Below are 15,000 nucleotides of genomic sequence, written 5' to 3' on the forward strand. Positions count from 1 at the left end.
TGATGCCGGCTTCATATGAAATCATGAGCGAAATGAGAAAATTTCTGATCACTGAAAAGTCACAGTGGACTCACCCTGTCCTTTATGTCATAGATCCACAGAAAAGAGGTAAAAGGAAGTCAAGTGATGTCATCGGTGTGACTTTTATCTCAGAATAAGAGATTTTTTGTTATGCGGTAACACCAGTGACACGACTCCTGGGGACTTTCATTATATATTTTGCAATATGTATTTGGTGTTTATTTTATTTATGTCATTTAAATCATATACTCCATAGTCATGTATAGACATTTGCAGTTAAAAGTGCAGAAAAAACATAATTTTTACTTCAAAATATGTCACTCACCCTTGACACATGACTGTGGGGACGAGCTCGTCTGTGGTGCTTGGAATTCTGTGTAATTGATTTAAAAACCATTATTGCTGAATTGAGCATCAAGAAGGTGTAATTGTTAAAATAACTTTGCTTTATTTTAAAATTATATTATATAATATATAAAAATTGCATAGACTCGTAATAATGCTGCATGACTTCATGACTTCCGGTGCCTATGAATCTACGAACATGAGAGAAATATAATCTTTCAGTGAAGTCTTATGGACAATACCCAATTTCTCATACAGTCTCATTCGTATCACCTGAGTGGCAAGCCATGCCTTTCCACCACACTGGGGTCTAAATATGAAGTGACATGCAGGCCAAACACCCTTCAGTCATCCATCAACATCAGAGAATACACAAATGAAAGGAGACAAGGACGCTGACCTTCATAAATCAGGCAGTGGCTTTAACGAACCACCTTCATCTCCGCTGTTAGGGCAATAATTATGAAGTTTCAAACAACTGCTTTTACAAAGTTTCAAACAGCAGGAGCTGCAGTGAACCTTCCTGAGAGAAAATACAAGTGTATTTTAAATCGCAGCTGCACAGCTGCAGGATGTGGCTGCCCCACAGGACCACCAAGTCTCTAAAAGTGCCATTCAACTGTTAGGAAGGTTTTGCTGTCATTAAACCACCATTGAAATCACCTGCAGTTCAATAAATAGAACTATGGAGCGTTTGTTGTCACTAAAAAACTAAGGCTTACATTTCAGTTAGTGGGTTTTATGTGCCTGACTTTTTTTATTTTCCTGGTTAAGTGGATCCATAGAAAACAACAAGAACGCAGTGTCACTGATGCAAAGCGCTGTTCTCATGAAGCACCAAAAGCCATTATAAAGTGTTAATGGCCCCCTCTTTTGGAGAATGTAAAGCCTGCTAAATGTGAATGAGCGAGTGACGGATTGACTGAGTGACTGAGTGACAAGTCAGGTGGTTCATATGTAATTTATTGAAAACACATTCCAAGTGTATTGGAATATATTGACAACACATAACAATATTGTGTCAGAGAGTCAAAATAAAGCTTGTGTGTAGAGTCCCCACTTTAGTGTCTTACTCTGGGGGGTCAGCACTGACATTGTAGAGAGTGTTTACTCCACAGAAGAAAAAGCAAAGACAGTGGTGTCTTTATTAGCTGAGGGCTGTCAAAATCACTACAGAACACAACAGACTGTCTGCACTGCAAACAGACACCTTTAATGTGATGTGATGTGAACGAGGCCGGCTCGCAGCTCATGGTCAGCGTTAAAAGCGTGCCGTCCTCTGTTGAGCTCTGATTGGCCGTCTGCGATGATGTGAGCGCTTATTCCTGCTGAATCGTTGGAGCTGCTCTCTAAAGTCCCGGTGACGCATCGGCACATAAGCACAAGGTTCACAGAGCTCCTGAGAGAGAGAGAGAGAGAGAGAGATACTGAGAGACTGTGGATTCTGATAAGCTTAGTTTATTCAAACTATTTGAGGAAATATGTGGCCTCAGATGAATTATGTTTTGAATAATTATGTTTTTAAGTTGCCTGTAATTATGCACTGTGTTCAATAGACACAAGCTTTAATGTTAAATATAGATAACTCAATATACAGTGTAAACAGTAAATACTACAGGCCTCATCAAATTTGATTGTTTACGTTTATAGAACTTGTATAGCAGTGCAGATTTACTGTCCTCTGAAAAGAGCTCAACACACAGCCATCAATGTCTAAATAACTGGCAACACAAGAGAGTCCACCTCGCAGTGAACGTGTCCAAACTGTGCCCAATTGTGTCATTTGTCCCTCCCCGGTGTCATGTGACTCGTTAGAGTTACAAGGTTCCAGGTGTGAATGGGGAGCAGGGCTGTTAAATTTGGTGTTTTGGGTACAAGTCGCTCATACTGGCTCAAAGAACTCTCTGAGGATGTGAGAAATAGAATTGTTGCTCTCCACAAAGATGCCTAGGCTATAAGAAGACTAACACCCTGAAACTGAGCTATAGCACATTGGCACAAGGTCATACAGTGGTTTTCCAGGACAGGTTCCACTTGGAACAGGCCTCACCAGGGTCAACCAAAGAAGTTGAGTCCATGTGTTCGGCGTCATATCCCGAGGTTGGCTTAAAAAAATAGACACAGGAGTGCCGCCAGCATTGCTGCAGAGGTTGAAGAAGTGGGAGGTCAGCCTGTCAGTGCTCAGACCATACGCCGCACAGCGCATCAACTCGGCCTGCATTGCCGTCGTCCCAGAAGGAAGCCTCTTATGAAACTGCACTCACTTGTGTCGCCAGCTGTTTAGACATTTACAGCTGTGCGTTGAGTTTTTTTCCCATGTTGTGCCATGAAAAGATATAAGTATAAATATTTGCAGAAATGTGAGGGGTGTGCTCACTTTTGTGAGATATTGTATGTGTGTGTACACATATGTATATATATATATATATATATATATATATATATATATATATATATATATATATATATATATATATATAGATAGATAGATAGACAGACAGACTGTGTGTGTGTGTGTGTGTGTGTGTGTGTGTGTGTGTGTGTTACCGGGCAGCAGGTATAGAAGTGTTTGTATCCTCCCTGCAGCAGGTAGAGTTCAGGATAGAGGAGTAGAGGATAAGCCTGAGCATTTACAACACGGTCCAACTCACGCAGATACTGACACCTACAAACACATCACACAGCAATCACTGAGACACTGACTCAATAATAATAATAATAACAATAATAATAATAATTTCTATGGGTTCAATGGTCATGGAAACTGAGAAAACTGGCAAGCTTGAAAATAAAAGTGGATTGACTGATGTAGGCATGTACAGTAGTATCTGTAGTAGTTTGTTTGCCCCCAGTCAAATGAGATCCTCTACAGAGAACACAAAACACAAAAATAAATATGTGTGTGTGTGTGTGTGTGTGTGTATACATATGGTCTGTCAGAAGACCTGTAAATGGTAACTTTACAGGAGAAGGGAAAAGCCTACTTTACTTTTTCAATGGAACCAGACTTCCAAGTCATTTTGGGTCATTTCTTTTAGTCCATTTATCATGACAACATATCAGCCGTGATACGGCGTCTCTGGAGCAGTGAGGGTTGAGCACCTTGTTCAAAGGCTACTAAGCAGCCCACAACATCGTGATCGGTCACGCAGAGCTGCTCTTCAGACTGCTTTGTTTAACACTCTTTTGGTCACCATGTGCTATTTCATGATTTTGTTGTCTGCACTGTTACTCTGAAATGTGGACGGCAGCAGAAGTGAGCTGACACTAGTGTGTGTGCAGCGGGTTAGCGAGTCTCACAGCCGTGGTCCTCTCTCTGACGAAAACTCGCAGTGGAACACGATCAGCTTCCTCGGTGACGATCCTCCATCTTTAACTTCTCCTACTGCCGCAGACGTCCACGTTCCCCCACCACTGCCCAGGCCCTGCACGCCCAGCGGGAAGGCCCCTCCTGGGCTGCAGGGGTCACGCGGGGCCTCAGGAGAAGTCTGGAAAATGGTGAAGCTGTGGAGGAAAGCCTGGTGGATCTGAGCCTCCGTGTACAGGTTCACCGCTCCCTGAGTGGAAAACGATAACATACAGGACTCGAACCAGCAAACTCAGTAAAGCTTAAAGCGATACTTTCAAAAGTCAAGTTTACACAGTTTTCTCCAAAGGAAGGACCAGCTTATGAGGTTCCTGACACTGTGACATACTGCGATCTATAAACACGGCTTGATGACGGGTTGCTGTCCACTATGCTAATGTACTTTTGTTCAATTTTATAGAAAACAGTCATACCGTGTTATAAACAGTGTTATAAATCGCCTAACCAAGTCTATTAGAGATTATTAGAGATTATGTGACAAACGTGGTTTGAGCTAATTGTGTAATGACTCAGACATGCACTTAGCATGATGCTAATCGATATACATTACATTGGGCAGCACCAGGTCCAGCAAACTCATTAAAACGTAAAGCTACACTATGGTGGAAAGTCAGATTTACACAATTTTCTCCAAACGTAAGAGCAGCTTATGTGGTTTCTGACGCTGTGACATACTGTGATCTATAAACATGGCTGTAGAAATGGCTGCTGCTACTGTCTTTAGTGATGCTATTGTACTTTTGTTGAGTTTTATAGAAAACAGTGTGTCACACAGTGTCGGAAAGCACATAATGAAGCCTATTAGAGGTCACTTAACAACTCCACATGGCTGTGTAATGATTTAGACATGCAGTTAGCACAATGCTAATTGGTGGACATTGCATTGGACAGGACCCGAACCAGCAAACTCAGTAAAACTTAAAGCGATACTTTTAAAAATACCAAATTTACACATTTTTCATTAAGCTGTAAGACCAGCTTATGTGGCTTCTGACACTGCGACTTACTTTTATCTATAAACACGGCTTCATAAAGGGTTGTTACTACTGTCTTTAGCTGTGCTTTTTTGTGCAAGTACTTTCGTTCGGTTTTAAAGAAAACAGCAGTGGTGGACGAAGTATGTACTGTACTCATGTACTTGAGTTAAAGTGAAGATACCCAAGGTAAAATATTCCTCCAGTAAAAGTAGAAGTTCCTCCCTTTAGACCTCCACTTGAGTAAAAGTACTAAAGTATTTACCTTCAAATGTACTTAAGTATAAAGTAAAAGTACTAAAAGAGTAATTCTGGCTCTGATCTGGTCCTGTTATCATTTTTATAACCAGACTGGCTTCATGAACTCATTTCAGGTGAAAGTCCTCCAGCGTCTCTCTTGGTAAACCAGTCTTTTAATAGAACGTCATTAATTAGTGACGCTGACGTCTATTAAAATGATCAGAAGCACAAAACACTGAAGGTAAACAGTTTCCATCAGGGAGAACCGAGTGGCTCTGAAATCACTTTTTACACACAAGCAAAGTTTCAGTTTCAGATTTATTTACAACTTAGTTCCAAGTTTAAGTTGAATAAAAACTGGCTTTAAACTCAGGATCACAGATGAGCTCCTTTACTATGTTGATCTGTAGGCGTCTGTTCATAAACATAAACCAGCCCAAACTCATTTACTATAAAATGAAATGGTGTTTGCAGAAATTCAGAAAAAAGCCGCGTCAGTCTCGACTGCATATGTGGACATATTTCTATATTGTGCTCTATTTACACAAAGTTAGGTTAGTTCATCATTTATGTTCAACTCCGCGTGGGTGTGTAATGATTTAGACATGCAGTTAGCACGATGCTAATTGGTGTATAGATGCTTCCATTACTTGTTGGCTCCATTAGCCTCATAGCTTGAGTGCTACTTTAAAATCAAACCTCAGAGTTCACACGTCTCGGCTGACTGACTGTATTGGGGAACATTTGGTAGATTTTTCATCAAACTATCACCTTAATGTGTCCTCCTTCATACTCGTATGGGTAACGGCAGTCTATGATGAGGAAGTCTTCCACCACAGAGCTGAACTGACCTCTGATCAGAGCTGCCACCTGCAGGACAACACAGGTAATGCATCTATATTTATGTCTGAATCCAAGTGCACGTTCAGCATTCAAAAGATACTACGTGACTGGTTTCTCAGAACCAGCTTACATGGCCCACTTTGCAGAATAAGCTTTGGGTTAAATGCCTTGCTTTGATTAACAAGACTGATGGGGGGGCCATCACACCCACCGAGAGAGAGGGGACAGTTATGATATACTGGACTCCTGGACACAGGTGGTTGTGGCAGCAGCAGGAACTGAACTTGTGGTCTGCTGATGAAAGGGCCACCACTGAGACGGGGTGCCTCTTGGGAGCCTGCTGCACCTGTTCTTAGCTATGCTAATGTACCCCTGTACGTGTTTGTAGAGAACAGTAAGAGGTAACAGGGCATTTGTGTGAAAGGCAGTTCACTCACAGTTTGAGCCGAAACACAGCGAAGGTCCTGATGGTCCACACAATCAACGGGAAGCACATGTTGCTATAAAAATCCAAGTTATTTATCACAGCTGAACACACATTCCTACTGATAACAAGTGTCACATTACATTAATGTACATATCAACATGGCTGGCTGTCTGTCTGTCTGTCTGTCTGTCTGTCTGTCTATATCTATCTATCTATCTATCTATCTATCTATCTATCTATCTATCTATCTATCTATCTGTCTGTCTATATCTATCTATCTATCTATCTATCTGTCTGTCTGTCTGTCTGTCTGTCTGTCTGTCTGTCTGTCTGTCTGTCTGTCTATATATATCTTTCTATCTGTCTATCTATCTGTCTGTCTGTCTATCTATCTATCTATCTATCTGCCTATCTCTGTCTATCTGTCTGTCTGTCTATATATATCTTTCTATCTGTCTATCTATCTATCTGTCTGTCTATATCTATCTATCTATCTGTCTATCTATCTATCTGTCTGTCTATATCTATCTATCTATCTATCTATCTATCTATCTATCTATCTATCTATCTATCTATCTATCTATCTATCTATCTATCTGTCTATATCTATCTATCTATCTATCTATCTATCTGTCTGTCTGTCTGTCTGTCTGTCTGTCTGTCTGTCTGTCTGTCTATATATATCTTTCTATCTGTCTATCTATCTATCTGTCTGTCTGTCTATCTATCTATCTGCCTATCTCTGTCTATCTGTCTGTCTGTCTATATATATATCTTTCTATCTATCTGTCTGTCTGTCTGTCTGTCTGTCTATCTATCTATCTATCTATCTATCTATCTATCTGCATATGTATGTATGTATCTATCTGTCTGTCTATCTGTCTATCTGTGTATGTATGTATGCATGTATGTATGTATGTATCTGTCTGTCTGTCTGTCTGTCTGTCTGTCTGTCTGTCTGTCTGTCTGTCTGTCTGTCTGTCTGTGTACTGAATGTTAAGGATGTTTTTCCGTCTGCTGTAAAGCTCCTAAGCTGATCATCCTGTGCTTTTCAGTATTAAAGCTCCAGATTTAATGTACATTCAGGATGTAAATACTACTCTGACATTTATAAACAGCAGGGAGCTTGTACTGCAGTGGGTTCTACCTTACTGAAGTCTCCAATGAGGCGCTGGTCTGTGAGGGCTGCGTCAGGGATGTGTGACTGTGCAGATTTTCTCCTGGACCTCAGTCGCTGGAACAGCGCCACTGACTGGACAAGGAGAGAGGGAAGACAAAGAGACTGAGGACCGACTTGAAGTAAAACAATAGTTTATATAGAGACAGAACTATTGACTCCTGTTGACTGTAAAACAGAGAACAGCTACATTTTCCTTAGTGTCTACTATTATATCCTGAAACCGTTGTAGATTATTCTAAATCTTCTGTAAATTATTCAGTAACTACTATGAATTATTCTGTACCTAATATACATTATTTAGTATCTACTATTAATTATTTATTAACTACTATAAATTATTCAGTATCTACTATTAATTACTCAATAGCTACAATAAATTATTCATTATCTACTATAAATTATTCAGTAACTACTATAAATTATTCAATATCCACTATTAATTATTCAGTATCTACAATAAATTATTCATTATCTACTATAAATTATTCATTATCTACTATACATTATTCAGTAATTACTGTAAGTTATTCAGCACCCATTTTTTATATATATATATATTATATATATATATATTTTTTTTTTTTCTTTTGTGCCTTCTATCATTTTCAATGACTACTCTTAATGACTTATTGACTACTGTAATGGAATGAATAGCCACTAATAATTATTTAATAATTAAAATGAATTATTCATAAATTACTATATTTAGTACTATAATAAAGAAGTGTAAAGCAGTGTTGAGAAGCTACACATGCTGAAAAAGTGCCGCGCTGAATTTAACTGGTTCAACTGTGTACAGCTTTCACACATGACTCAAATATATTACATCATCAACTATCAGCAAAACAAAGTAAACCAAATCACACAGCTGTGTTAAAGAAAATTTCATTCATGTGGAAATTCTGTAAATTCCCCACAGAGCCTTTTCAGTGTGCATGCTTAGGGTCCATCACTGTACCGCGGGGTCCGGCCGCTCTACTTCACTCCGGTGACTGGAGCTCTCGCCTGGAGAGCCGTGATACTGTCTCTTATTTCTGCTCACAGCCTCGTCCTCTTCAGCGCCAGGACTGGAGCTGCTGAACAGCTTCACACGCACTCGTTTCTGCAGCACAGAACACTACATTACCCACAATTCCACATGAGACACATAAAGAACGTTAAAGCAGGAAAAAAGGAAATACAGAATCCGCACTGTAGAGTCAGGACGTTCTCAGTGAAGTGCATACGAACCATTTCCACATGTTTAGTGTCTGAAGCTTTTTGCTTCTTTAGCTTGGCACTGGAGCTATGAGGCTAACATAGCTAACAAGGATTGGAAGTACAGCAATAAGCAGTGTGCTAGCATTGGGCTAAGTGCATACATACAGTGCATCCGGAAAGTATTCACAGCGCTTCACTTTTTCCACATTTTGTTTTGTTACAGCCTTATTCCAAATTGAATTAAATTAATCTTTTTCCTCTAAATTCTACACAAAATACCCCATTGTGACCATGTGAAAAACGTTTTCTCGAGAGTTTTGAAAATTTATTAAAATTAAAAAACAAAGAAATCATATTTACATAAGTATTCACAGCCTTTGCTTAATACTTTGTAGAACCACCTTTGGCAGCAACTACAGCCTCAAGTCTTTTTGAATATGATGCCACAAGCTTGGCACACCTATCTTTAGGCAGTTTTGCCCATTCTTCTTTGCAGTACCTCTGAAGCTCCATCAGGTTGGATGGGAGACGTCTGTGCACAGCCATTTTCAGATCTCTCCAGAGATGTTCAATCGGATTCAAGTCTGGGCTCTGGCTGGGCCACTCCAGGACATTCACAGAGTGGTCCTGAAGCCACTGCTTTGAGATCTTGGCTGTGTGCTTCGGATCGTTGTCCTGCTGAAAAATGAACCGTCGCCCCAGTCTGAGGTCAAGAGCGCTCTGGAGCAGGTTTTTATCCAGGATGTCTCTGTACATTGCGGCATTCATCTTTCCCTCTATCCTGACTAGTCTGCCAGTTCCTGCTGCTGAGAAACATCCCCATAGCATGATGCTGCCACCACCATGCTTGACTGTAGGGATGGTATTGGCCTCGTGATGAGCAGTGCCTGGTTTCCTCCAAACATGACGCCTGGCATTCACACCAAAGAGTTCAATCTTTGTCTCATCAGACCAGAGAATTTTGTTTCTCATGGTCTGAGAGTCCTTCAGGTGCCTTTTTGCAAATTCCAGACGGGCTGCCTTGTGCCTTTTACTAAGGAGTGGCTTTCGCCTGGCCACTCTGCCATACAGGCCTGATTGGTGGATTGCTGCAGAGATGGTTGTCCTTCTGCAAGGTTCTCCTCTCTCCACGGAGGAACGCTGGAGCTCTGACAGAGTGATCATTGGGTTCTTGGTCACCTCCCTGACCAAGGCCCTTCTCCCCCGATCGCTCAATTTAGACGGCCGGCCAGCTCTAGGAAGAGTCCTGGTGGTTCCGAACTTCTTCCATTTACGAATGATGGAGGCCACTGTGCTCATTGGGACCTTCAACGCAGCAGTAATTTTTCTGTATCCTTCCCCAGATTTGTGCCTCGAGACAATTTTGTCTCGGAGGTCTACAGACAATTCCTTTGACTTCATGCTTGGTGTTTGCGCTCTGACATGCAGTCAACTGTGGGACCTTATATAGACAGGTGTGTGCCTTTCCAAATCATGTCCAATCAACCACAGGTGGACTCCATTTAAGCTGTAGAAACATCTCAAGGATGATCAGTGGAAACAGGATGCACCTGAGCTCAATTTTGAGCTTCATGGCAAAGGCTGTGAATACTTATGTAAATATGATTTCTTTGTTTTTTAATTTTAATACATTTTCAAAACTCTCGAGAAAACTTTTTTCACATGGTCACAATGGGGTATTTTGTGTAGAATTTAGAGGAAAAAGATTAATTTAATTCAATTTGGAATAAGGCTGTAACAAAACAAAATGTGGAAAAAGTGAAGCGCTGTGAATACTTTCCGGATGCACTGTAATTCATCACACACTTGCCTCAGACTGTGTAGAGCAGTTCAGTCTCTCTAATAGATGTGATTATGTGGTTCCTGACCCTGTATGTGATGTGATGCGATGTTATGTGATGCAATGTAATATGATGTGATGCAACACACTGTGATGTGATGCGATGTGATGTCGTGCAGTGTGATTTGGTGTTATACAACGTGACACAATGTAATGTGATGTGATGCAGTGTGATTTGTTGTGATGCAATGTGGTGTGATGTGATGTTATATAATGTAATGTGATGTGATACAATGCACTGTGATGTGATGCGATATGATGTGATATGTCATATTATGCAGTGTGATTTGTTGTGATGCAATGCGATACATTGTAATGTGCTGTGATGCGATATGATGTGATACGAGATTTTATGCTATGTGATTTGGTGTGATGCAATGTGATATGATACAGTGTAATGTAATGTGATGTAATGCAATGTGATACTATGATGTTATGCAGTGTGATTTGGTGTGATGCAATGTGATATGATACAGTGTAATGTGATGTAATGCAATGTGATACTATGATGTTATGCAGTGTGATTTGGTGTGATGCGATGTGATAGTGTAATGTGATGTCATGTAATGCAATGTGATATAATGCAATATATGCAGTTACACAGTGATGTTACAGTGTGATTTGTTGTGATGCAATGTGATACAGTGTAATGTGATGTAATGTGATGTAATGAAATGTGATATAATGTGATGTTATGCAGTGAGATTTATTGTGATGTGATAGTGTTATGCGATGTGATACGATGTGATACAATGTGATGTTATGCAGTGTGATTTGTTGTGATGTGATGTGATAGTGTTATGCGATGTGATACGATGTGATATAATGTGATGTTATGCAGTGTGATTTGTTGTGATGTGATAGTGTTATGCGATGTGATACGATGTGATGTTATGCAGTGTGATTTGTTGTGATGTGATGTGATAGTGTTATGCGATGTGATACGATGTGATACAATGTGATGTTATGCAGTGTGATTTGTTGTGATGCGATGTGATACAATGTGATATAATGTGATGTTATGCAGTGTGATTTGTTGTGATGCGATGTGATACAATGTGATATAATGTGATGTTATGCAGTGTGATTTGTTGTGATGCGATGTGATACGATGTGATATAATGTGATGTTATACAGTGTGATTTGGTGTGATGCGATGTGATACGATGTGATATAATGTGATGTTATGCAGTGTGATTTGTTGTGATGCGATGTGATACGATGTGATATAATGTGATGTTATGCAGTGTGATTTGTTGTGATGCGATGTGATACGATGTGATATAATGTGATGTTATGCAGTGTGATTTGGTGTGATGCAGTTATGTGATGTGATATAGTGTAATGTGATGCAACGTAATATGTGATGTAATGTGATGTGATGATTTAGACACACATTCTGCAGAATGCCAAATTGACTGCTATAAGCTCTTTGTTTATTGTTTATTAGCCACATTTGTCTAATAATCTCAGTGTAAAAGATGCATTTATCATAAACGTTATGATAGGCTTAGTGGTTTAAACCTTAAACTAACATCATTTTAAAAGTGTGAGGGAAAGTCTAAATTGATTTTTTGCCAAACTAACAGTTTAAAAGTCGCTCAACAAACAAGATAAATGGTCACAACTCTGTGCTCAGAAACCCGTTCCTCAGGTTTTTTGAGCTCTGCTGCAGAAAACACTGTGATTACTGAATGACTTTAATCAGTAACTGTGAGTTACAGCACAGTCTAAATAATTAACTGACCCGCCTCTGTGTGTTCTCCTTCTCATCTTCATCATCCTCATCACCCTCCACGTCTCCTCTCAGACTACCAGCCCGCCGCCACCGCTACACACACGGCAAAGAGAGGTGTGACCGAGTGAAGCAGAGCATCCGACTGTAGTAAACACTGTATATAACTATACATACTATACACACACACACACACACACACACACCTATATCTATGCATATATAATAGTGTGTATATAACTTAAATCATATAACATTAATAAAAAGAATGTAAATGAGAGTTTTGAATTCAGGAGACTGAACTCTTATATTACCAGTTTCAAGGAGGGTCTCTGAGGTGGTGACAGCTTACTGGAAGAAATACAGATTATAGTGAGTTGGTGTTTTCAGCTGAAAAACATTTAGTTTACTTTAGAAAATCAATACATTTACCTCTGAGCTCTCCTCCTGCTCACTGTAAACACATAAGTTAATACAGATCACTGTTACTGAGCATCCTTCTGAGACCCTGAATCATTTACAGTAGCTAGTGAATCATTTGTAGCATTTAGTGAATCAATTATAGTAGATACTGAATCATTTATAGCAGTTACTGAATCATTTACAATAATTACTGAACAATTTATAGCAGTTGCTGAATCATTTATAGTAGATATTGAATCATTTATAGCAGTTACTGAATCATTTACAGTAATTACTGAACAATTTATATCAGTTGTGAATCATTTATAGCAGTTACTGAATCATTTGTAGCAGTTAATGAATAATTTATAGTAGCTACTGAATCATTTATATCAGTTGTGAATCATTTATAGCAGTTACTGAATCATTTGTAGCAGTTAATGAATAATTTATAGTAGTTACTGAATCATCTATATCAGTTGTGAATCATGTATAGCAGTTACTGAATCATTTGTAGCAGTTAATGAATAATTTATAGTAGTTACTGAATCATTTACAGAAGTTACAGAATAGTAGATTATTATTCATTAGTATTATGAATATTTATTATGTCTTTGTTCCAGATCTCATTATTGGAACAGATCATTTTTACAGACAGACTGTATTTTCTAGGTTACTTATGGGGGATTGTTCTAAAAAATAAAGATGAACAAAAATGAAATGTACATGCTGGAAAACATGAACTGTCTGAAGACAATTCAACATGTAAACCAGGCACAACCCACTGGTTTCTCTCTGTGTATGAGTGCTGGGGGGAGGGGGGTGGAGCGAGCGATTACTACTCTCTCTGGGGTCGTGTCTGGACCTGTTGGCGTCTCTGGTAGTTGGCCTCTCTGGTCTCTCTGATTTCTCTCAGGGCTGTTCAGCTCGGGCGTCACAGCGAGTTGCCTGCTGGGGCTCACGCCGCTTTCAGAAAGACTGAAAACAGCATGAAGCACAAACACACTCCATTCTAACGCCTGCAAAACATCCCAGGCCCATTTACATAAACCTTATTATTCAGTAACTACATGTACTTTACATGGCATTCCTATTTTATAGAACTGTGTAATAAAACTTTGGGCTGTGATGGTGGTCTGTGGCCATCATTTCAGTTCCTCATACTCATAATAACATCATAATTTTCTCATGATTCAAAATGTAATATTCAAATGTGATCTGAGGAATTATTTACATGACAGTAGAATGCATTTAAAACAATGTAATGTTTTTTTTTCACATTTAAAAACATCTCAAGCACTTTATTCTGGTCAAATAATCGGCATATAGCTGATAATTACACTCTAGCAACCCTCTAGGATACCATAGCAATTACCTAACAACACCCTAGCAATCACCTGGTAACACCTTAACAACCACACCACACCAAGACACCTTAGAAACTACTAGAAGACATCATGTCAAGTGATTGGCAATAACAAAGCAACCACCTGGGAAACCTTAACAACCACCTATGGCACCATAAACCATCTGGCACCACACTATGCTTAAGCTCTGTACTTATTATTATGATTTACTGATGTACCAATAGAGACCATGAATGCAGTTGAACCACAAACCTTGTAGTTACTGGATAATTACACAAATGAGTATTAGCTAAATTATAGGCTTGTGGTTGTTACATGTAACTACCATGTAATAAGTATGTAATAGGTATATAATTAGCTAATAATGTTGAATAACAGTGCAGTATTTTAAAACAGAAACAGTATTCAACTTCCTACCTGTCCTGGCAGAGGAGGCCTCGCATGCAGCTGGAAAGCTCAGAGACGGGCGAAAGCTCTGAAACAGCCTCCATTCTCCCAAATGGCACTTCGCTACAGGCTAAAAGTAAATAAATAAACAAATAAACAGGTTGTAAGATGCATCTTTTCTGTCGTTTATTCTCACTGTAGCTCGTACAACATATAGTTCATACTGTACTTACACAGTTCCATGAGCTTAAGAACAATTTTGTTGGGTTTAGTTTTACTTTTAGGAGCATTTTCAAATCATAACACATGAAATGCTCCATTATATCTGTGAGGTCATTAAACCTACTTCTTTTTTTCTTCAGTTCCGTTTCAGTCCTTCACATTTAGGTCCGAGTTCCCTTTACTGGGTTTAATGTCATTGGTTACCGTTGCTCACTTTTGAGCTTCAGTGTTTTATTGTGGACTTCAGTTGCTCTGCTTCGCTGAATGTACTAAGATGTTCTACTGCAATTCAAAGAGCTCATTGACCCGGACTGGGCTGCACCAGGTTTGCGTGGAAACGTGATCCAGCTGCTCTTTTTCAATGGAAAAAATCCAGCATAGAAGAGAATGACGTTTACAAGTTGAACTGAATGAAACTAATCATCTACGCCCGCTGTCTGTTATTCTTTA

At 39.4% G+C, this 15,000-nt stretch overlaps 1 protein-coding gene across 2 annotated transcripts in view; it reads right to left on the minus strand.

Annotated features, from left to right (window-relative positions):
• Window positions 1–1,308: 1,308 nt before the first annotated feature.
• Window positions 1,309–15,000, minus strand: part of cdc25d (cell division cycle 25 homolog d) — a 14,786-nt gene continuing 1,094 nt past the window's right edge. The window contains exons 1-13 of one of the 2 annotated variants that reach the window (XM_017712795.2): window positions 14,562–14,977; window positions 14,359–14,458; window positions 13,440–13,552; window positions 12,605–12,626; window positions 12,487–12,523; window positions 12,185–12,268; window positions 8,356–8,499; window positions 7,365–7,469; window positions 6,228–6,290; window positions 5,719–5,817; window positions 3,667–3,923; window positions 2,914–3,031; window positions 1,309–1,765 (exon numbers count right to left, since the gene is read on the minus strand). In XM_017712795.2, the coding sequence (XP_017568284.1) occupies window positions 1,628–1,765; window positions 2,914–3,031; window positions 3,667–3,923; window positions 5,719–5,817; window positions 6,228–6,290; window positions 7,365–7,469; window positions 8,356–8,499; window positions 12,185–12,268; window positions 12,487–12,523; window positions 12,605–12,626; window positions 13,440–13,552; window positions 14,359–14,458; window positions 14,562–14,571 (1,290 nt within the window). In that variant the 5' untranslated portion in view covers window positions 14,572–14,977 and the 3' untranslated portion in view covers window positions 1,309–1,627. Of the gene's footprint in view, window positions 1,766–2,913; window positions 3,032–3,666; window positions 3,924–5,718; window positions 5,818–6,227; window positions 6,291–7,364; window positions 7,470–8,355; window positions 8,500–12,184; window positions 12,269–12,486; window positions 12,524–12,604; window positions 12,627–13,439; window positions 13,553–14,358; window positions 14,459–14,561; window positions 14,978–15,000 lie in introns of those variants that run through there. The other variant, XM_017712796.2, reaches the window with a different exon arrangement.

Source organism: Pygocentrus nattereri, chromosome 12, assembly GCF_015220715.1.
Source record: "Pygocentrus nattereri isolate fPygNat1 chromosome 12, fPygNat1.pri, whole genome shotgun sequence".
NCBI lineage: Eukaryota > Metazoa > Chordata > Actinopteri > Characiformes > Serrasalmidae > Pygocentrus > Pygocentrus nattereri.